A 24958-nucleotide genomic window follows, 5' to 3' on the forward strand; every position below is an offset into this window, starting at 1 on the left:
GCCACACAAACCAATATGGGCCCCATAGACCCCATACAGGACACACAACTCCATATGGGCCCCACATCCCAATATGGGCCCCATAGACCCCATACAGGACCCACAACTCCATATGGGCCCCACAACACCATACAGGCCCTATAAACCCATACATGCCACACAACCCCATATGGGCCCCATAGAGCCCATACAGGTCCCATAACCCCATAGACCCCATACAGGCCCCAAAACCACATACAGGCCCCACAACCCCATATGAACCCCATAACCCCATAAGGGCCCGATAGGCCCCATACAGGCCCCACAACCCCATATGGGCCCAATAGAACCCATATAGTCCGCACAACCCCATACAGGCCCCACAACTTCATGTAGACCGCATAGACCCCATGAAGGCCCCACAAAGCCATATGTGCCCCACAGACCCCATACAGGCCATACAACCCCATACAGGCCCCAAAAATCCATTTAGACCCTATAGACCACATACAGGCCCCAAAACCACATATAAGCCCCACAACCCCATATAAACCCAAAACCCCTTTGAAGAATGAGCAAAGCCTCAAAATAGTGGTAAGGTAACACTTTGCTATAGAAAGGGAAAGGGGAACTTAACAGAAACCAAGACAAAGGGTAACTGTAGATAGTTTACATTTAAAAGGGCAGGGAAAAGGGGAAGTACAGACTAAGTACACTTAGTCAAAAGAAAACCAGAGAAGAGGGCAATAAAGATAAGAAGAAACTGTCCAGAGACCTCTGACAAGAAGAAGGATTAGATACCCCCGGGCAAGACGATGCTTACGTGGGAGAATGGTACCAGCAGATAACACCAAGAAGAAAACAGAAGAAGAATTTCACCCCAAAACAACGGCAAGGGTCGCGGGGAATGGGGTCAGGGGGAATGAGGGAATGGGGTTGCGGGGAACGGGGCCATAGGGAATGTAATGAATATGTAATCAAACTGAGGAGGAGACTATTGATTATGTATTAGCTTAACCTATATCTGTAACACACTTTTCTCCTTACGGTGTGCAAGTTTGGTGGAGCTATCCCCCTTGCACCCGGCGCTGCGCAACGCTGGAATAAACATACCTGCTTTATAACCCATCTCTGGATTATAGAGTTTGATTCCGCAAGTCACCTTAAGGGCCCCATAGTCCACATACAGACCCCACTACCACATATGAGCCCCATAGATCCCATACAGGTGCCAGAAACCCATATAGGACCCACAACCCCGTATAGGCCCATCAAACCCTGTTGCAGAACGGCAGGAGAAAAGCAAACAACCATACCTGTCATTGACATATGATCAGCTAATCTCGTTTATTCCTTGGCTGCATGTACATTTATAATACGGATAATTAGCTCATACATATTGCAAAAGTGGAGCTCATCATTGGTTCCCAATTACATACCATCCCCAAGTATATTAACAGCTTGTTATTATCATCCTGAAAGCTACTCCCTTGCTGAGTTTCCAGAACCATGGCTAGTTTCTCACCATCATGGGGCATCCTGATGTTCTCACTGTCCTTGCAGGTGGTATGGCTGCTTGATTAACTGCACCATGTTTACGACCCTTCTCAGCTAACTAGCTGTAAAAAACACTCTCTACAAAACCCCATGCAGGCGCCAAAGCCCCATATGGGTCCGAAAACACCATACAGGCCTCACATCACCATATGGGCCCCACAACCCCATACAGGCCCCACAACGCCATAGAGGCCCCACAACCCTATATGGGCCACATAGACCCAATACAGGCCCCATAACCCCATACAGGCCCCATGACCCCATAGGTGCACAATAGACCCCATACAGACCCCACAACCCCATCCAGGACCCACAACCCCATATTGTCCCCATAGACACCATACAGGACCCACAACACCATATGGGCCCCATAGACCCCATACAGACCCCACAACCCCATATGGACCCAATAGACCGCATACATGACCCTCAACACCATATGGGACGCAAAGACCTCATAAGGGCCTTATAGGTGCCATACAGGCCGCATAGACACCATATAGGTCCCACAAACCCATATGGGTCCCACAACACCATACAGGCCTCATTACTCCATGTGGGACCAATAAACACCATACAGACCCCACAACCCCAAATGGACCCCATAGACCCCATACAGGACCAACAACCCCATAAGGGACCCATAGTCCCCATACAGACCCAACAACCCATATCATCCCCGCAACCCCATATGGGCCTCATATAACCCATATAGGCCTCTCAACCCCATACAGGCCCCATAGAACCCATATGGCCCCCATAGATCCCATACAGGCCCCAAAACCCCATACAGGCCACATCACCTCATATGGGCCCCATATACCCCATATGGCCCCCATATACCCCATAAAGGCCCCACAACCCCACAAAGGCCCCAAAACCCCATATAAGCCCCATAGACCCCATACAGGCTCGATAGACCCCATACAGGCCCCACAACCCCATATAAATCCCATAGACCCCATGTAGGCCACATAGACCCCATGTAGGACCCACAATCCAATATATACCCCACAACCCCATACAGGCCCCAAAACCCCATATAAGCCCCACAGACCCCATACAGGCTCGAAAGACCCAATATAGGCCCCACAACCCCATATAAGCCCCATAGACCCCATATATGCCCCACAACCCCATATGGGCCGCACAAACCCAGAGAGGGCCCATAGACCCCATACAGGCCCCTCAAACCCATATGTGCCCCCAATTCTGTATATGCCCCGCAACCCCATATAAACCCCATAGACCCCATATAGGCCCCACAACCCTATATGGGCCCAATAGACTCCATACAGGACCCTCAACCCCATATCGGCCATATAATCCCCAATACAGGCCCCACAACCCCATAGAGGCCCCATAGACCCCATATAGGCTTCATAGACCCCACAAAGGTCCCAAAACTCCATGCTGGCCCCATATCTCCATACAGACCCCAAGACCCCATATAAGCCCCATAGACCCCATATAGGCCTCACAACCCCATACAGGCCCCATAGACTCAATAAAGGCCCAACAACCCCATACAGGCCCCACAACCTTATACAAGCCCAACAGAACACATTAGGGACCCATAGACCCCATACAGGCCCCACAACCCCATATAGGCCCCAATGACCCCATACAGGCCCGACAACCACATATAGGTCCCATAAACCCTATATGTGCCCCATAGAACCCATACAGGCCCCACAACCCATTAGAGGTTCCACAACTTCGTATAGGAACCATAGTCCCCATACAGGCCCAATAACCCCATATGGGCCCCAAAGACCCCATACAGGCCCCACAACCCAATACAGACTCAATAAACCCCATACAGGCCCCATAGAATTCATATAAGCCCGACAACCACAAATAGGCCCCATAAAACCTGTATCGGCACCATAGATCCCATACAGGCCCGATTGATCCCATACAGGCCCCACAACCCCATATGGGCCGCACAACCCCATAGAGAGCCCATAGACCCCATACAGTCCCTACAACCCCATACAGGCTTTACAAATCCATATGTGCCCCATAGACCCCATATAGACCCCATTTACCCCACAAAGGTCCCAAAACTCCATACAGGCCCCACATCTCCATACAAGCCCCACGACCCCATATAAGCCCCATAGACCCCATATAGGCCCCAAAACTCCATACAAACCCCACAACCTAATAAAGGCCCCACTGACCCCATACAGGCCCGACAACAACATATACACCCCATTAAGCCTATATGGGCACCATAGACCCCATACAGGCCCCACAAACCCATATGAGCTCCATAGACTCTTTACAGGCCTGACAACAACATATAGGCCCCCTTTATCCCTATATGGGCCCCATAGACCCCATACAGGGCCCACAAACACATATGGGCACCCTAGACATCATACAAGCCCCACAACCAACTACAGGCTCCACAACTTCATATAGGACCCATAGTCCCCACACAGGCCCCACAACCCCATATGGGCCCCATAGACCCCATACAGGCCCTACAACCCAATACAGGCCCCATAGACTCCATACAGGCCCCAAAACCCCATATAGGCCCCATAGACCCCATACAAGCCATATAGACCCCCAACAGGCCCCACAACCCAATACAAGCATATAGACCCTATACAGGCCCCATAGACCCCATACAGGCCCCATAGACCCCATACAAGCCCCAAAATCCCATACAGGCCCCATAGACTCCATACAGGCCCCACAACCACATACAGGCCTCACAAACATATATGGGCCTTGCAACCCCATATGGGCCCACTAGACCCCATAAAGACCCCACAACCCCATGCAGTACCCAGAACCCCATATGAGCCGCACAGACCTCATAAACGCCCCACAACCCAATACAGACCCCACAACCCCATATGGGCCCCATAGATGCCATACAGGCCCCACAACCCCTTATGAGCCCCATATACTGCATACAGGCCCCACAACCCCATATCAGCCCCACAACATCATATTGGCCCCATTGGCCTCATACAAGCTCCACAAACTCATATGGGCCCCACAAACCCATATAGGCCCCATAGTCCCTACACAGGTCCCAAAACCCCATATAGGCCTCACTATCCCATAGAGGCCAAAAAAACCCATATGGGCCCCATAGGCCCCATACAGGCCCCACAACCCCATGTGGGTCCCATAGACCCCATATAAGTCGTATAGACCCCCAACAGGCCCTGTAGACCCCATGCAGGCCCCATAACCCCATTTGGGCCTCATAGACCCTATACAGGCCGTACAACCCCATATGGGCCACACAACCCCATATCAACCCCACAACCCCAAACATGCCTCATAACCCCATATAGGCCAAACAACCACATAAGGGCCCATAGACCGCATATAGGCTCCACAACCCCATACAGGCCCCACAACCCCATATAGGCCCCACAACCGCATAAGGGCCCATAGACCGCATATAGGCCCCACAACACCAGACAGACCTCACAACCCAAAATTTGCCCCACAGACCCCATAAGGGCCCATAGACCGCATATAGGCCCTACAACCCCATACAGGCCTCACAACCCAATATTGGCACCACAGACCCCATACAGGCCCCACAACTCCATACAAGCTCCACAACCCTGTATAGGCCTCATAACCCAATATTGGCCCCACAGACCCCATACAGGCCCCACAACCCCATACAGGCCTCATAACCCCATATGGGCCCCATAGACCACACACAGGCCCCACAACCCCATATAGATCCCACAACCCCTTAAGGGACCATAGACCGCATATAAGCCCCACAACAGCAGACAGGCCTCACAACCCAAAATTTGCCCCACAGACCCAATATTTGCCCCACAGATGCCATACAGGCCCCACAACCCCATACAGGCCTCACACCCCAATATGGGCCCCACAGACCCCATACAGGCCCCACAACCCCATATAGGCCTCACAACCCAATATGGGCCCCACAGACCCCATACAGGCCCCACAACCCCGTACAGGCCCCACAACCGCATACGGGCCCCATTGACCGCATACAAACCCAACAACCCCATATGGGCCCTAAAGACCCCATTCAGGCCCCAAAACCCCATATGGGCCCTAAAGACCCCATTCAGGCCCCAAAACCCCATATGGGCCCCACAAACGGATATAGACCACAAAGACCCCATACAGGCCCCACAACCCCATATTGGCCCCATAGACCCCATACAGGACACACAACCCCATATCAGACCCACAACCCCATAACAGCCCCACAACCTCATATAGGACCCACAGTCCCATAATGGCCCCATAACCCAATATGGGCCCCACAAAACCATATAGGCCCCATAGACCCCATACAGTCCCCACAACACCATATGGGCCCCATAGACCCCATACAGGACACACAACCCCATATATGCCTGTCACGGTTTGAACGAAAAATCCACCTGTGTCCGTGACAGGGGGCCGTGGGCCCCACAGGGGCCCTAGGCCGAAAGGAAAAAATTAATTAGGAAAAGAAAACAGCGGCAACGATCTAAGGAGTCACACTTATTTACTAAATACTATATCGAAATACAGGATTATAAAATATAATACAATATAATTGAAAATTGAGCTAACGGATCAAGCTAAAAAGGAGAGAGAATGAGTCCCATGACCGAGAGGCCTACTGTGAAATCTAGGCGAAACGGCTGAAGGCTCCCACACACTCCCCTGAACGCCAGAACTCGAAAAGAGATCAGTCTAGTCTGCGACCGAGTTATTATAGAGTCCAGGTCCCGTGACCTATCGTGTTGTTCTCTGGGAGATGTAGTCTTCTTCTGTAAGTTGCAGATTCAGTAAAATTATTCATGCTTTATATGATGTTATGATGTGGAATACTGATAACAAAATTACAAAATTATTAAACCATGAAAATCCACCCCTTATTCTACATCATTACATTATGTTTATACATACATACACACTCATACGTATAGTTGTGAATAATCAGCAACCTTATTTTCTCAACAATTTATATTTATTCCATACAAATCCCTAAGTTGGGAACAAAATTCTGTATCCTAACCTACTATTTATTAATTAATAATAATAAATTTCCTTAAGTTTCCTTAATTAAATATTAATTTTTTTAAAAAAAGGAAAACATGTCAGCGGTAGAGGAGAAAGGTAGTGCTAGTAGGGCGTCCCCCACATCAAGGTGCACTCATCCTTTCCCAGTCAACACAGCAGATTTCCTTTTGACTTAAACTTCTTTCCATGTGTGCTCTACACATGCATGGCCAGTGCACGATATAGAGTCCACATGGAAAAATTGCTTACAGAATGCCTAATTAAGGTATAAAGAAAAAAAGGTGTTTCCATAACATTAACCCACTCTATCTTAAGCCCTGTACCTAATTGGACATTCGTCAAATATTTTCTGAGACTCTACCTATATATCTACAAAAAATCATTGGCTGCACTCCGCCAACATCAAATTCCCTTGTGGTACACATTGGACATTCCCATTTTTGTCCATCACCCACCACGTGCACCGAGGTCCCTGGGCAATGACAGTACCCCGGAGAGGTTTGCCCTTTCCAGATGCTGGAAGGACCCAAACTGTTTTTCCCAACACACTCCTTATGTGTACTACAGGAACCTTATCTCCCTCCACGGTACGTAGGGAGCTGGATTGGTTAGGACCATTATGATTACTAGATCCTCGAGTGTTGACTAACCAGGTGGCTTCTGCTAAATGGTTCTCCCAATTTTATACGTTCCGCCACCCATTGCTTTCAACATAGTTTTCAACAACCCATTGAATCGTTCAATCTTACCAGAAGCTGGTGCATGATAGGGAATATGGTAAATCCACTCAATGCCATGATTTTTGGCCCAAGTGGTTACAAGAGAATTTTTAAAATGGGTCCCATTATCTGATTCAATTCTTTCCGGAGTGCCATGCCGCCACAGGATTTGCTTTTCCAACCCTAATATGGTGTTTCGGGCGGTAGCATGGGGTACTGCGTATGTTTTGAGCCACCCAGTGGTTGCTTCCACCATGGTGAGTACATAACGCTTACCATTGCGAGATCGTGGCAAGGTGATATAATCAACCTGCCATGCCTCTCCATATTTATAATTTTGCCATCGCCCTTCCCCCCAAAAAGGTTTCATCCTCTTGGCTTGTTTAATTATGGCGCATGTTTCACAATCATGAATAACCTGAGCAATAGCGTCCATAGTTAAGTCCACCCCTCGGTCTCTGGCCCACTTATATGTTGCATCCCTTCCTTGATGACCTGAAGTCTCGTGGGCCCACCGAGCTAGGAATAATTCACCCTTGTTCTTCCTCTCCAAGTCTATTTGAGCCACCCCAATTTTGGCAGCTCGATCAGCCTGATGGTTATTTTTATGTTCTTCAGTAGCCTTACTTTTAGGCACATGAGCATCTACATGGCGCACCTTTACAACAATGTTCCTTATTCGGGCAGCAATGTCTTTCCACAGTTCAGCAGCCCAAACAGGTTTACCCTTTCGTTGCCAATTATCATCTTCCCACTGTTGCAACCACCCCCATAAGGCATTTGCCACCATCCATGAATCAGTATAAAGATGAAGCATTGGCCACCTCTCCCGTTCAGCCACATCTAAAGCCAGCTGAACAGCCTTTACCTCTGCGAATTGACTTGATTCTCCTTTACCTTCAGTGGCCTCTGCAACTTGTCGTGTGGGGCTCCATACAGCAGCTTTCCATCTGCGATGCTTCCCTACAATACGACATGATCTGTCTGTGAATAGGGCAAATTTCTTTTCGTTTTCTGGTAGATCATTGTATGGTGGTGCCTCTTTAGCACGTGATACCTCTTCTGTAGGTGGTGTTTCAATTTTTTTACTCTCAGGCCAGTCCATGATCACTTCTAAAATTCCAGGACGGCTGAGTTTTCCCATTCGAGCTCGTTCAGTAATTAATGAAATCCACTTACTCCAACTGGCATCAGTAACATGATGGGTGGAGGGAACCTGTCCTTTATACATCCAGTTTATTACTGGCAAGCGAGGTGCTAGAAGAAGCTGAACCTCTGTCCCAACTACTTCAGAAGCAGCCCGAACCCCCTCATACACGGCTAAGATCTCCTTCTCAGTCAGAGTGTAGCGCTCCTCAGACCCTTTATATGCTCAACTTCAAAATCCTAGGGGTCGGCCTCAGGTTTCTCCTGAGGCCCTTTGCCACAAACTCCAGGTGGGACCTTTCTCTCCAGCAGCAGTGTAGAGGATGTTCTTCACATCCTGTCCTGTCCGTACTGGCCCCAAGGCCACGGCACGGGCTATTTCTTGTTTTATCTGCTCAAAAGCCTGCTGCTGCTCAGGACCCCATGAGAAATTATTCTTCTTCTGTGTTACCTGATAGAGGGGGCTCACTATGCGGCTGTAGTTTGGGACGTGCATTCTCCAAAAGCCCACTACTCCCAGAAAAGATTGGGTCTCTGTCTTGTCGGTGGGCGGAGACATAGCAGTGATTTTGTCAATCACATCTGCTGGGATGTGACGACGTCCATTTTGCCATTTTATACCTAGGAACTGGATTTCCTGGGCAGGCCCCTTCACCTTGCTGCGCTTAATGGCAAAACCAGCTTGCAAAAGAATTTGGATTATCTGTTTCCCTTTCTTGAAAACCTCTGCTGCTGTATGGCCCCACACTACAATATCATCAATATACTGCAAGTGTTCAGGAGCATTACCCTGTTCCAAGACAGCTTGGATCAATCCATGGCAAATTGTTGGGCTGTGCTTCCACCCTTGAGGTAAACGGTTCCAGGTATACTGAATACCTCTCCAGGTAAAAGCAAACTGTAGCCTACATTTTGCAGCCAATGGGATGGAAAAGAAGGCATTAGCAATGTCAATGGTGGCATACCACCTAGCTTCTTTTGACTCCAATTCATACTGGAGTTCTAGCATGTCTGGTACAGCAGCACTTAATGGAGGTGTGACTTCATTCAGGCCACGGTAATCTACCGTCAGCCTCCATTCCCCACTGGTTTTACGCACTGGCCATATGGGGCTGTTAAAAGGTGAGTGAGATTTGCTAATCACTCCCTGATTCTCTAATTGGCGAATTAGCTTGTGAATGGGGAGCAATGAGTCCCTATTGGTGCGGTACTGCCGTCTGTGAACCACTTTGGTGGCAATTGGTACCTCTTGGTCTTTTACCTGGAGCAACCCCACAGCAGAAGGATCATCTGACAGACCAGGTAAAGTTGACAGCTGCTTAACACCGTTTGTGTTTACAGCAGCTATCCCAAAGGCCCATCGATACCCCTTGGAATCCTTAAAATATCCCATCCTAAGGTAATCGATTCCCAGTATACATGGAGCCTCTGGACCAGTCACAATAGGGTGCCTTTGCCAGTTTTTACCAGTGAGGCTTATTTCAGCCTCCAACATAGTCAATTCTTGGGAACCCCCAGTCACTCCATGGATATATATTGGTTGTGTCCCTTGGTGACTTGATGGCATTAGGGTGCATTGTGCACCAGTGTCCACCAAGGCTTTATATTTCTGTGGCTGAGATGTGCCAGGTCACTTAATCCACACAGTCCATTATACTCTATTGTCCCTTTCCCCCCCTGGCTGGGGGCAGGGCCCCTCTATTGTTTACCTCGGTGGCTTGCAGCAACTGGAACTTTCCCCTTCTTGGAAGAGTTCACCTTGGTGGTTGTTTCACCTTGTAATTCTTTCACTCATGCCTGAAGTGCAGAAGTGGTTGAATTACACCACTTCTTCATGTCCTCCCCATGACTACAAAGGAAATACAACAAGGCAAGACATGTAGTCTTATCATTGTCATTTGCTTGAATACGAGGACGTCTCTTTTTTATGGTTGAGATTTTCGATGATACGGGTTGAGAGGAACTCATGTTGTTTAGCTTTCTCAATAGGCGATCGTGGAAATCCTGGTTTCCATCATCTTGAACCACCGTGGATTCATCTACATCCGGCACATTAGCCAATTTGTCAATAATATCACTTTGTGTTCCCTCCACTTTGTCTAACCTTTCCACTATATTTTCCCTTATTTTGACAATGGCTGAAGTATAAAGCTTAACTTCTGTAGTGCTTATATATAATTCAAGCTCCTGAAGTCTGCTAATTAGCTCATTCACAAGGGGTTTCCTTTCCCCTTTGCCATATACTAATGCAAGTGCACTGGCATGCTTTTCTGGAGCTGCCTTTGTAAAGTCACACCACATTTGTCGTGGAACACGGACTGCTTCAGGATCATGTAATTGGTTTGGATCGTTACAATTGAAGTGAGGGCTGTATATCATTTCCACCAGAGCACTTTCTCTCAAAAATTGGATACCTTTCTCTATATCAGTCCATTTCTTTTTCTCAGGCTCCACGAAGGCTGCAGGCATTTGAGCTGGCAGTGCCCCCCAGAGCAGACAGCTGTCTTTTGGCCTGGCTGGCTCCCCATGTGCCGGCAGGCAGGCTTTTGGCCTGGCAGGGCCCACTCGAGTCACCTGGCTGGCATTTGACATGGTATGGTGCCTTAGGCCAGCTGGCTTTTGGCCTGGCAAATACCCCACAGGCTGGTCAGCTGGTTCCATCCCGGCAGGGATTCCTGGGCCTGCCAGCTGGGTTTTGGCCTTGCAGGGCTTCCCTGTCTGGACTGCCAGCTTTCATCAGAGATTCGAGATCTTCCTCAAGAGCTGAGCCCAGCCTGTCCTGTGCCAGGAAGCAGCAGATACAGTGTGACCTGCTTTTCCCCTGCCCTCCAGAGCCAGTTGCTGTCTGGGATGCGGTGTCCACCTACGTCCAGGAGCAGCTCCTGATGCACCAGGTGTGTTGGCTGTTGGGTTCCTCCTCTCCCTGTCCAGCTCAGCCTACAATTCATCTGCATCCCCTGCACACACAGCAGGAAACTCACCCCACATTTCTCTTCTGGGCATCTGACGGGCTTCCTGTCAATGCAGGATCACTTGTGCTGGTGGTGTCATATTTCAGGGCCCATCAAGTATCAGGAAGCCTCTGGATCCCATGAGGCTGTTTCTGATCTGCCTGCTGTGTTGCATTTTGGAGGGCAAGAAGAAGGAGAGGACTGTGCAGCCCCTTCCCAAAGCCTTTCCCCATGCCCTGGCTTGTGTCTCTGAGCCGTGAGAGAGGGTGTCACGGAGTTCTCTCTAGAGCACACTCCTTGACAGCAGTGAATAGTGAAAAGGAACCCCATAGTAGATGAAAAGAGAACACTTTGCTACAGAAAGGGAAAGGGGGCCTCACTAAGGCAAAGGGTAGTTACAGATAGGTAGTTTATGTTAAGGGGGTCAAAGAGAGGGGGAATTGCAGACACTTAGTTTGAGAAAACAAGGGGATGAAGGCCATGAAGATAAGGGTGGAACAGCCCGAGAACAGTGTGGTGATTAGATGTCCACAGAGCAAGCTGGAAGCAGTTTGGGGGGTGCCCCTCCCAAAGGGTTGAAAGTTTATAGTGAGGAAGATGATGAGCCTTCATCCCACGACCACCCCCACAACTCACTATGCATGCACAAGGGGGGAGGGACTGCATGCTAATGGAGTCTCAGGAATGTAATGAATATGTATCCAAATTCCTGCAAACTATTGATGATGTATTAGTTCAGCCTATATCTGTTGCACGCTTTCTCCTGACAGTGTGCAAGTGAGGTGGAGCTCTCCCCCTTGCACCAGGGAGTATGCGTATCACTCATTAAACATACCTGCTTTAGAACTACTTCGTGGTTATGGAGTTTGATTCCGTAAGTCATATGTCATAATTATTATTATTTTCTTTTTCTCTGTCTTAGTAAATAGCCTTAACTGAGTAAATTCTAATCTGCAGCAGTGCCCTGATTCCCTTACAGATCTCCTTGGGACACTTGAATCTGACCCGGTCACGCAGTGAAGAGCACCAGGAGATCTTGAGGTCTTCTCAGGGAGCAGCTCCTGAGGTGTATTCCTAACACCAGCTTTGGAAGAGGCCTCCAGTTCTCTGGTTCCAGTTCTGGCAATGAGCTCTGCAGTCACTCCAACTCCTGCAAGAGGACAACAGCCGCTTCAGCTCCTACAGAGAACCCTGTGGTTGCTGTAACCCCTACAACAGGTCCAGGACTTGCAAACAGATATTCATATGAATTAGTATCTATGCATTTGTTTGAACCTGCCTACATGATACATACGTGAATATATACTATATATATCATACCTGTATATATGCATATGTTATTATATTATTCTTTACTTTTTCTCTGTCTTAATAAATAGCTTTGACACAACAAATTCTAAACAACAGCACTGCCCTGAGTCCCTTACAGATCTCCTAGGAACTCTTGAAACTGACTCCATCATTCAGTGTAAAGCAACAGAAGATCTCAAGGTCTTCTCAGGGAGCAGCTCCTGAGGTATATTCCTTACATCAGCTTTGCAAGAGGCCTCCAGTTCTCTGGTCCTGCTCTGAAGCAGCCCTCTTGTTATGGCAGTGCCAGCAAGGAAACCAGCTCTGACACAGCCGTTCACATTGCCGTCTACTGACTGCAGCCCCAGAGTGCTTCTGTAGAGGCAACTGGACTGTTGTGAGACACACAAGACCTTCAGGTCAGCACAAATGAGAGGACCTGAGAGCACTGTGGCAGGGTAAATAGAGCAGGAATGAAAAGAGCCCGTTGTACTGCTGTCTGTGGCTGTAACTCACTCAGACCCAGACAAGGCAAGAAGACAGGAAGTGAAAAAGAAATGTCTACTCTGAACGCATTTTATTTATCACTTAACCTATTCAGGGAATCTGGTTCAATGTTTATACGAACTCTTGGAATTAGAAAATACAGACTAGTTAGAAAAAACTAGGAAATAACATGCAACATTTTTCTGCATATTGCTGTATCACACAAAATCAAACCAACAAATATGCATAAAAGATAAAGAACTATCACAGGGAACCATATGAGGAAGATGTGCACTTTATGGAAGCTGGAAAAGTACTTACTGCAACACCTTCCTGAGAGCGTGCTTGATCTCCCTGTTCCTCATGCTGTAGATAATAGGGTTCAGTGTTGGAGGAACCACCGAGTACAGAAGTGCCACTGTCAGATCCAGGAGTGGGGAGGAAATGGATGGGTGCTTCAGGTGGGCAAACGCACCAGTGCTGACAAATAGGGAGGCCACGGCCAGGTGAGGGAGGCACGTGGAGAAGGCTTTGTGCCGTCCCTGCCCAGAGGGCATCCTCAGCACAGCCATGAAGATCTGCACGTAGGACACAACTATGAAAACAAAGCACCCAAAGCCTAAACTTAGACTAAAAATGAGTAACACAACTTCCCTGGAATTTGATTCTAGGCAGGAGAGTTTGAGGATCTGGGGGATTTCACAGAAAAACTGGTTGACAACATTGCCTTGGCACAGAGGCAGTGAAAACGTACTGGCAGTGTGCAGCAGGGAATAGAGAACCCCAGTGCCCCAGGCAGCTGCTGTCATGGTGGCACAAGCTCTGCTGTCCATCAAGGTCCCGTAGTGCAGGGGCTTGCAGATGGCAACGTAGCGGTCATAGGACATGATGGTGAGAAGGGAATAGTCTGCTGAGGCAAAGAAGAGAAAGAAAAAGATCTGTGCAGCACATCCTGTGTAGGAGATGGCCCTGGTGTCCCAGAGGGCGTTGGCCATGGCTTTGGGGAGAGTGGTGGAGATGCAGCCCAGGTCGAGGAGGGCCAAGTTGAGGAGGAAGAAGTACATGGGGGTGTGCAAGTGAGGGTTGCAGGCTACGGCTGTGCAGATGAGGCTGTTGCCCAGGAGGGCAGCCAGATAGATGCCCAGGAAGAGCCAGAAGTGCAGGAGCTGCAGCTGTTGCGTGTCTGCCAATGGCAGTAGGAGGAATTCGCTGATGGAGCTGCTGTTGGGCATTTCCTGCTCGTGGTCTTGAAGTCCTGTTCAGTGTGGAGAAGATAATGAATATTCCAGACCATTCTCAGAGACACTCTTTCTATAGTGTTTTAATTCTCCTATGACAATGTTCATTTAGCTCTAAAAATATAATTTAATTTCATGAAGTTTAGCATTCTATAAGCAGAATTAGCACATGGAACTTTAACCTTCCTTTCATCTTCTAATCTTATCCCATCTCCCTGGATTATTTCATTAGTTTTGTGTCTCATAACTTTACCCTCACTGCTCATAACACCCTCAGTCCCAACCTTTGTGCCCTTCAATTTCTGTTAAAGAATCATTCGTATCTGCAGTATAACTGCCTTATTCTTGTCAACAAAAATTGATAATTTCAACTAGTTCCATTGATGGAATCGCTCCTTTCCATGAAAGGAGAGGCTGAAAACACTTCACGTATGACAGTTCACAAAACAAGCAATTGACTGAAGAATTAGGGAGTCTCAGAGCTGTGTTTACATTTGACAGCCCCTTTTAGATTTCTGTTTCCAGTCCTCTCCCCTTCCTTACAAACAAGAAATTGTAATTCGCTACCCCGGCTTTCCTCTTGCAAAGTACCATTACAAGCATTCAGTTGTGCAGTGGAGCTGTGATTCCCTGCCCCAGGCAGCAGCTGTGGCAGCACAAGCCCTGCCGGGGGGCTCCTTCCCCCCACACCACACGTCTCCCCGCAGCACCCTGGGCAGCTCCCCGGGCAGGCTGAGTGCTGAGCCTGGCAGGCGGCAGAGTCCCATACCCGGCACACAGCCCCTGGGGCACAGCAGGGACCCTGCTCTGCAGTACAGCCCTGGGCACCCACCTGCAGCCCTGGCTGCACAGCCTGCAGCCGTGCTGGGACACGCAGCCCTCAGGGCTGTGCTCTGACACTGCAGCACGGAAGCCCTCAGCTGGAGCAGAATTCTTTATCCGCAGTAAGGAAACATGCAGTGCCTGCATCCAGATCTGCTATGGGATATCCCAAATTAAGTTAACCCTCTATGAAAAGCAGCTCACGGTCTGCAGTGAGACTTACCTTGTCATGGTCTGTGAGCAATGCTCCTGGAGAGAGCACGCAGCCCACTCAAACCACACACATCCTTGACGCTCTCTCCAATTTCTCTCCTCTCCTTCTGTCCCCTACAGGTTGTGCTGTGCACAAGAGCTGCTCCTGGGCACAGCTGTCTCTCTGCAGCTCTGCCCGCACATTTATGAGCTCCCTGTGTCCCAGGAGCCTGACCCAGCTCAGCAACAGATGAAGTCATTTTTATCCTTCCCACTCATCTCCCCTGACACGTCCCTGGGTCCTCATGGCCAACAGTTCCTGAAAGACAACAGCATAATGACTGTGCATAGAAATTCGCTCAATTAACCACCACAGTGGTCAGTGACTGACTGGAGACATATGGGGAGTACTAATAGAGTTTGTTTGATGAAGCACAGAGGGCAACCAGACAATGACGGGGAAGTTTGGACTTTCCCTGTGCAGGACAGTGATCCAGCTGAGGCAGTGCAGAAGTCTCATCCCTTGACAGAAATCCTGGAGCTGAAAGGGGATTCAGCTCCCCACAGAACCACAGGACCTGGGATTCCTCTGGTTGAGTTCAGAAGTGCACAAGGAGTTGCCTGCATGTGAGCTCCTGCTCTGAGTCCTCGGTCCTTCAGCTGGGAGGCAGCTGCTCACACACAGACACTGGGTGATGCCCAAGGTGCCTGGGCTGCTCCTGATGTGTGCCAGTGCTTGTAAATTGTGTGGGAAGTCTCTGATATAGACACCTCTTTCCTGGGCATCAGCTGAGGGCCAGAGAGGGGATAGCACCGGCTGTCTGGTGAATTCACATGCAGCTGCAAGAGCAGCACAGGGCCTTCAGCAAAGCCATGCCCATGGTGTGTCCGTGCTGCTACGTCACCTCCAAGACCCACGATCGGTCTAATGTCTGTGTGCCACCTTCTGCACACTGATACCATAGATGAGCTATCCAGTCCAGCTATGTCCAGTGATGCTTTTCAATGAGGATGTTTACTTCTGTGGTTTTGCACTAATGCAAACACCAACACACGAGAAGCTAGAAATCTTGGTAGAGCTGCTGGCCTGAGCTCCTGTTTGGACCATGGGGACACAGTTTAATGGCTTCCACAACTGCACTGTAGCACAAGGAGCATACCGAGTCTTTAGGATGGATGGGCGAGGAGACAAAGAAGGGCGACTGCCCTCTGTGAGAGTGCACTGAGCTCTGCCTGGGGATGGAAGAGCAGCCAGGTCAGAGCTAATGGAAATGGCCAACAGAGACCAACAGTGTCTTTTCCTGTCTTCCTGATCAGGGAGAGTAAATGGAAGATGCCCTCTGCAGACAGATGGGAATCTGATGTCGTCTGTCCCTTGTCCCATTTGGTGGTATTTGTCACTCCATTATCTGCTGCAGGGACAGCACAGCTGCATGTGCCATCCAGCAGATCCCTGGAGAGCACAGATGGCAGCTTCTTGACCAAGCCATGGGGGAACCAAAGAGGAGAGGTGCTCTGCTGGATCTCATACTCTCTGGCATGGAAGGACTTGTGGGAACTGTGAAGGTCAAAGGGGCATCAGGCCATGTGCAAGATGCAAATGTATCTCTTTTTATTTATTTATTTATTTTGAGGCTGTAAGCTTAATAGTTGATCATAAATGTCAATAAAACTGGAACAAATAATTGAAGACAAAGATGGAAATCAATGAAAATATTTTAACCCTTTTCAACATGAGAAATTCTCATGAGTCTTGTTTCTTGTTTCATTTTAAGTTGTAAATAGGAATCTTTGAGGTGATTTGATGTCTTTTTTTTTTTTTTTTTTCCTGAAACTACGATGTTTTCCAGAACTGTGTTTGCTGGACACGAATTCCTTCAGGTTCACGGACACAGAGAGCAGTGCCAGTGCCAATGCCCTGTGACTATAGCCCGGTGCCCAGCACTACTCTTCCCTGCTGCCTATTTGATGTGTCTCATCCTCCAGGTGTCTTCAGCTCTCCTAAATAAATGGCCGTGGTTAAGGGCATGTTTTCAGCAGGCCATTTGGGCACACACTACTCCCACTGCCCTCCAGATTTCTCCATCCCTTGCTCTTTGTTCAGTCAGATACCTCCCAGTTATCTGTCTGATTTCTGACTTTCAGGGGGATTACTGGAATTTGTTCCATCTCCCCAAAGTCTGATGGAATGTGTTGTCAACTCCTTCACTGTGATTTGATCTATCCCTTCCTATCTATTCTTTTTTCTTTTTCTTCTTATACTTTTTCTTTTTCTCAATCAATGTCTCTTTTTTATTAAGGCACGAAGTCTGAAAGATGTTCATTAATGTCAATAAAAGTGAAAAACAGAGTTGGAGAAAAAGATAGAAATCAGTGAGAATGTGTTAACCCTGCTGCTATGGGGCAGCTATGGGGCACTTATGGGGCATCTATGGGGCAGCTATTGGGCACTTTTGGGGCAGCTATGGGGCAGCTAAGGGGCAGCTATGGGGCACTGTAAACTCTAGGTGAAATGGCTGAAGCCTCCCACAGGCTCTCCTGAACACCAGAACTACAAAGACGTCAGTCTAAACTGAGACAGAGATAATATAGCGTCCTGGTCCCGTGACCCATCTCTGACTGTGCTGATCTCTGGGAGATGTAGTCTTCTTCTGTAAGTTGCAGATTCAGAAATATTATTCATGCTTTATATGATGTTATGATGTGGAATACTGATAGCAAAATTACAAAATTATTAAACCATGACACACAGTTAGTAAAATAGGTTTTACTTCTTAGGTCATTGCAGCTGCTCTGTTTGTTTCCTTGAGCCCAGCTCCCACCTCCCCTGTTCCTTATTCCCTTCCCATTTGTTTGGAGCCAGGGGGACAACGGGCCTACTGCCCCCCTGTCAGGGTCATAGACTGATCTAGATAACTCCATGGCAGTGCCAGCAAGGAGACCAGCCCTGACACAGCTGTTCATATTGCTGACTACTGGCTGCTGTCCCAGAGTGTTGCTGTAGAGACAACAGGGCTGTTGTCAGACACACACGAGCTTCAGGACTGCACAAATGAGAGGACTTGAGATCACTGTGTAACAAGAGCATGATTGAACAGAGCTGGTTGCGCTGCTCTCCATGGCTGGATTACTGGAATTTGTTCCATCTCCCCAAAGTCTGATGGAATGTGTTGTCAACTCCTTCACTGTGATTTGATCTATCCTTTCCTATCTATTCGTTTTCTTCTTATACTTTTTCTTTTTCTCAGTCACTGTCTCTCTTTTTTTTTTTAAGGCACGAAGTCTGAAAGATGTTCATTAATGTCAGTAAAAGTGAAAAACAGAGTTGGAGAAAAAGAGAGAAATCAATGAGAATGTGTTAACCTGCCTCAATGTGTGAAATACTCAGAAGTCCTCATCAGTTTTAAGTTGATACTTCTCAACTACCTGGCTGATCTCTCCCAGGCAGATTACTGGAATTTGCTCCATCTCCCAGAGTCTGATGGCCTCTGTTGTCAACTACTTCACTGTGATTCAATCTATCCCTTCCTATCTCAGTCTAAATCATTTCTTTTAAAAGTATTCCATATGAAAGACAAACTTCAATAGATGCAGCTTGAACATGGCATGCAGTTGATTGCTGTGTTTTACTGTTCATTCAGTTGCATTACCTTTCCTTCCATTTGCTGGCCAGATAAAAAAGAGAAGTCTTTCCTTTTCCATATATAGCTGGTTCTCTGTGGAAAGCCAGTGGGAGTTGGTGCAAAGCAGTTTTAACACTGACCGGATGAATGCAGACGAGAAGACTGATGTGAGGAAAAGTGATGCAAGTCCCATAGGTCCATTGTGAGCAGAAATTGGGTAGGGAGGTTGAGAAGGACCTTTGTCAACACAGTAACAGTACAGAACTCATTGGGACATCCTGGATTGGTATCAGTTGCACAGTGCTGCTTTAATGTCTTCTTTAAGCCCAACTATAAATAAATAGACAATAAATTTATAATGTATTCTTTCTCTTTAGTCTCTCTCTCAGATATCCCTCCTTTTTGCTGAACAAGTTCTGAGAACCTGAAGAAGAGAACAAGATGGCATAAGGCACAGGAGACACTCTAGGTTATAATGAGCCCCAGGGTGCATTTGATGTTGAGTCCATCAACCTCCAGTGCAGAGAGAAGTTTGCACAAAGTACTCAGCAAGACAAAGTCAGAAGTAATAGTGAAGTATCTTGGAGTACTAATGGGCCCGCCGAGGGCCATTATCAAGCAAGCTTCCCAAGGGACTTGTAAGAGAAGATAATTGGAAGCCATGACTATAGGCAGGCAAAGGCACTGGCATGCTAAGAAACCTCTCCTTTGCCTTACGAAGCAGACAGGTCAAGCCCTGATTGCAAGATCACTGGTAGAGAGTTCCTGTCTCTCATGTTAGCTCAGGACCCTTCCTGGGGCAGTGGGATGGAGGTCTGTATGATGTTAAATGAAAGACATGGGGACAGAAGATCCCAGGCTCTACATGTGGTGCAAGGATGCTGTGAAGTTCATATCCCACATGTGCCCTGTGTCTCATCGCAGGATGTGGGATGTGAGAAGGGCCAGTCTGAACAAGCAGTCAATCCTAGTGAAACTCTGAACTTCAGATCTCTCAGTTCCAGTGCCCTCCTGTGCACACCCTCCCATAGTTTGATGCACTTTATGTTCTGCAGTGCCCAGAAGTGCACCCAGTGCTCCAGGTGAGGCTGCAGCAGTGCAGAGCACACAGGGACAATCATTTCCCTCACCCAATTGGCAATACTTGCTTGATGCACTCCAGGGGACTGTTGGCCTTCCTGGCTGCCTGGGCACACTGCTGACTCACATTCAATTTGATGCAGACCAGGACCCCCAATCCTTTTCAGTCAGACTTCTCTCCAGTGTCCCATATCCAGTCAGTGTGTATGTTCTTGGTTGCCCCCACCCAGGTGCACAATCAGGCACTTGTTCATATTATACTTTATGCACTTGGTGCTTAGTACCAACTGGTACCCAGTTCTCTGACTTGTCCACATCTCTCTGCAAGTCCTCTGCACCCTCAGTGGAGGAAACAGCACCTCCTCATCTTGTATAATCAGCAAACTTGCTCAGAAAATCTTCTAGTCCTGCATGCAAGTCATCCACAAAAACATGAAAGAGAAATGGCCTCAAAATGAAGCCATGGGGAACAGGTGGACTGGATGATCTTTTAGGTCTTTTCCAACCTTGCTGATTCTATGATTCTGTCATATTCCATCCTTGTATGAATGCCCTCTTTGAGCAAACACTCTCTGGGAGGACTCAGCGCATGTCTGGAATTAGCACCGTTCCTAACTCCCCCACTACAATTCCCCCTCCATACAATTTCCAAGCTCCATCAACAAGTCCGTCCAAGTCCCCCACCCTAGTTCCCTAAATGTGAATACTATTGGGAGAAAATGAAGACATTCTTGCCTGGACTAGCAGGGGACCTTCAGAGATGCAAACAGTTCTGCAGACAAGGAGGGAGAAAAACCAAAAGACTGTATCAATTCCTGCCAGACAGCCCATCTTGGCATGATCACGGGACGTCTAGCTTGTGCGCCTGGCATAGGTGTGAGCAGATACTATAAAGACCATTGGCAAGACTCGCCAAACCTGAGGCGGCTTGGAGTGAGTGACAAGAGACCATGGGTTCATGTATGAGCAAGGAGCAAATGACGAATACAGAAGAGCATACAGCGGATAGCCAAATCGTGGAAGAGGAGCAGAGGGAGCAGACCGCAGATTTTCAAATCATGGACGCCCCCATAACCTACGCGTGGAACCCACTCTATGACGTCCCAGCCCGGAAGAGACAGAGGAGATGACCTGTGCAGAGGGAGATGAGCGCCAACATCGATCTGCATCTGACCCAGGAATGGTTCCATGGCAGGATGGGAGCAGGACGCAGTGGGCGGCACATTGCTGAGCAGCTGATGACGCCGTACTGCACTGTGATGAGGGCTCCCGATGGCTCCTTCCTTGTTAGGGAGAGCGGGACATTCATTGGGGTCTATGTCCTGTCCATCTGGAGCAATGGAGAGGTGCAGCACTGTGGCATCCAATGGTGGCAGGATGCCAGCAGCCACAGGTACTTTCTCAATAATAACCGAATATTTGACAGCCTTTACGACCTCATCTCCTATTACCGGGAGACACCGCTGAGGTACAACAACACGGAGATGAGACTGACAGAGCCTGTGTCTAGTTCCAATGCTTGTAACAAAGACTGGGTGCTGCAGGATGGCACTGGATGCACGAGCGCAGCTGGGGTCCCACTAATGGGTCACACATATGGGTCTGTGTTCACAGTTATGGGACTGGGGTCACACTTATGGGGCTGGAGATGCAGTTATGGATCTGAAGCCCCACTTATGGGGCTGGGGTCACACTAAGGAACACAGTTATGGGGTTTTAGGTCCCACTTATGGGTCTGAGTCCCCACTTATGAGTCTGTGGTCCCACTTATGGGTCTGTCCCCCCACTTATGGGTCTGTCCCCCCACTTATGGGTCTCACTTATGGGTCTCAAGTCTCACTTATGGGTCCAGCCCCCCACTTATTGGTCTGTGGCCCCACTTATGGGTCCAGCCCCCCACTTTTGGGTCCGATCCCCCCCAACTTATGGGTCCCACTTATGGGTCTGATCTCCCACCACTTATGGGTCCCACTTATGGGTCTAGCCCCCCATTTATGGGTCATACTTATGGGTCCAATACCCCCCCCCCCCCACTGACCCATCCTACTTATGGGACTCTGGCCCCACTTATGGGTCCGGTCCCTCCCCCACTTATGGGTCCAGCCCCCCACTTATGGGTCCGACTTATGGGTCTGGCCCCACATACCCATCATTGCCCTCCATGTTGCTCTCCTGCTCCAGTTCCTTTGGGTCTGCACCCCCACTTACGGGTCTGGCCCCCCACTTATGGGGCTGTGTTCCCACTTATGGGGTTGGGGTCCCCATTGGCCCCTATGGGGTCACACTTATGGGGTCTTAGGTCCCACTTATGGGTCTGACCCCCCACTTATGGGTCCCACTTATGGGTCCAGCCCCCCACTTATGGGTCCCACTTATGGGTCCAGCCCCCCACTTATGAGTCCCACTTATGGGTCTGGGGTCCCACTTATGGGTCTGTCCCCCCACTTATGGGTCCGGCCCCCCACTTATGTGTCACACTTATGGGTCTCTGGTTCCACTTATGGGTCTGTGGTTTCACTTATGGGGCTGGGGACACTCCCAAATGGCTTTAGGGTCCCACTTATGGGTCCGGACCCCCACTTATGGGTCACACTTATGGGGCTGGGTACCCACTTACAGGTTCAAAGAACTTGTTATGTGTTTAGGGATATCTCCAAAGCTTTGGGGTCCAACTTATGGGGTCTTAGGCCCCAATTATGTGTCCAGCCCCCCAACTTATGGGTCTGTCCCCCCCACTTATGGGTCTGGATCCCCACTTCTGGGTCACACTTATGGGTCTGGCCCCCCACTTATGGGTCTGGGGTCCCACTTATGGGTCTGGGGCCATCTCCAAGTCTTTCAGGTTATACTTATGGGTCTGTCCCCCCACTTATGGGTCTGTCCCCCCACTTATGGGTCCGACCCCCCACTTACGGGTCTGTGTTCCCACTTATGGGGCTGGGGACACTCCCAAATGGCTTTAGGGTCACACTTATGGGTCTGGGGCCCCACTTATGGGGCTGGGGACATATCTAAGACCTTGGGGTCCCACTTATGGGGTCTTAGGCCCCACTTATGGGTCTCTGGTCCCACTTATGCGTCTGGGGTCACACTTATGGGTCACACTTATGGGGCTGTGGTCACACTTATAAGTCTGGGATCCCACTTATGGGGCTGGGGGATATCTCCAAGTCTATAGTTATGGGTCTGGCGTCCCACTTATGGGTCTGGGTCCCACTTATGGTTCCGCCCCCCCCAACTTATGGGTCCCACTTATGGGTCTGGCTCCCCACTTATGGGTCCCACTTATGGGTCTGTGGTCCCACTTATGGCTCCGTGGCCCCACTTATGGGTCTGGCCCCCCACTTATGGGTCCCACTTATCGGTCCAGCCCCCCACATATGGGGCTGGGGTCCCCATTGGCCTCTATGGGGTCACACTTATGGGTCACACTTATGGGGTCTTAGGCCTCACTTATGGGTCCGTGTTCCCACTTATGGGTCTGGAGACTCAGTTATGGGTCACACTTATGGGTCTAGGACCCCACTTATGGGTCCAAGCCCCCCACCCCACTGACCCATCCCACTTATGGGGCTCTATGGGTCCCACTTATGGGTCCAGCCCCCAACTTATGGGTCTGGCCCCACATACCTGTTGTTGCTTTCCAGGTTCATCTCCTGCTCCAGTTCCTTTGGGTTGGCCCCCCCAACCCTGTCCAGGAAGCACAGACTGGGGTCAGCCCTCATCGTGTTGTACCTCTCATACCCTACAAAAACCCCAAAAAACCCACACAAAATGACCCAAAATCCACATTTTAAGCCCAAAATCCACCCTTCCCCCCATATTATATACCCTCTTTTGAAGCACAAAAAAGACCCCAAAATGCCGTTTTTAAACCCAAAATAAGACATCCCCCCCTTTTACATATGGTGTTTGAAGACCCCAAAAACCCCATTTTTAATCCCAAAAAAGCCCCAAAATCTCCATTTTTAAGCCCCAAATCCACTGCCCCCCTATACTATATATAACCCCTTTTGAAGCACAAAAAAAAACCCAAAAACCCCGTTTTTAAGCCCAAAATATAACCTCAGCCCTCATCATGTTGTACCTCTTGTACCCTACAAAAAACCTCAAAAAAAACACCCAAAATAACCCAAAATGGCGGTTTTTAAGCCCAAAATCCACCCTCCCTCCCCCCCCCTATATTATATACCCCCGTTTGAAGCACAAAAAAGACCCAAAAATGCCGTTTTTAAGCCCAAAATCCATCCTCCTCCCCGCCCCCCATATTACGTAGGGTGTTTGAAGACCCCCAAACCCCATTTTTTTAGCCCAAAATGTCCAGAAATCCCTGTTTTTAAGCCCAAAATCCACTCTCCCCCCCCCCAATATTATATACCCCCTCTTGAAGCACAAAAAAGACCCAAAAATGTCGTTTTTAAGCCCAAACTCCACACTCCCCCCCATATTAAATACTATAATGGAAGGCCCCCCCAAAAAACATTTTTGAGCCAAAAAAAGCCCCCTAAACTCCATTTTTCAGCTCAAAATCCACCCCATATTTTATATTATATTTAAAGACCACAAGATGATGCAAAATCGCCTTTTTTCAGCCCAAAAATACCGTGTTTGAAGACCCTGATGAGGAGGGACTTGTCGACCTCCGTGTCATACCAGGACATGGGGGCTCCAGTTGATCCAGCAACGGGAACGAGATGGACATGGCGCTGTGGGGCACAATATGGGGCACAATGTGGGGCACAGTGTGGGGCAGGGGGGAATCTATGGGGCTGGAAGGGCTTAATATGGGAATCTATGGGGCTGGAGGACCTGAATATGGGGCTAAAGGGGCTCAA

General features: G+C 48.8%; 2 protein-coding genes across 3 annotated transcripts in view; one reads left to right on the top strand and one right to left on the bottom strand.

Annotated features, from left to right (window-relative positions):
- The window catches only part of LOC116652619 (E3 ubiquitin-protein ligase Itchy-like), a 260369-nt gene that overhangs the window by 65457 nt on the left and 169954 nt on the right, over positions 1 to 24958 (top strand). The gene's annotated exons all lie outside the window — the stretch shown is intronic.
- On the bottom strand, positions 6039 to 15665 carry LOC107307042 (olfactory receptor 14C36-like). Its single transcript, XM_085526979.1, has 3 exons — positions 15452 to 15665; positions 13490 to 14423; positions 6039 to 12542 (listed from the first exon to the last, which is right to left on the bottom strand). Exons 2-3 carry the CDS (start codon positions 14398 to 14400, stop codon positions 12467 to 12469), a joined length of 987 nt encoding a protein of 328 aa, XP_085383105.1. The 5' UTR covers positions 14401 to 14423; positions 15452 to 15665; the 3' UTR covers positions 6039 to 12466.

The sequence above is a fragment of the Coturnix japonica genome, chromosome 38 (assembly GCF_054131305.1).
Source record: "Coturnix japonica strain WE chromosome 38, WE-NBRP24, whole genome shotgun sequence".
Lineage (NCBI taxonomy): Eukaryota > Metazoa > Chordata > Aves > Galliformes > Phasianidae > Coturnix > Coturnix japonica.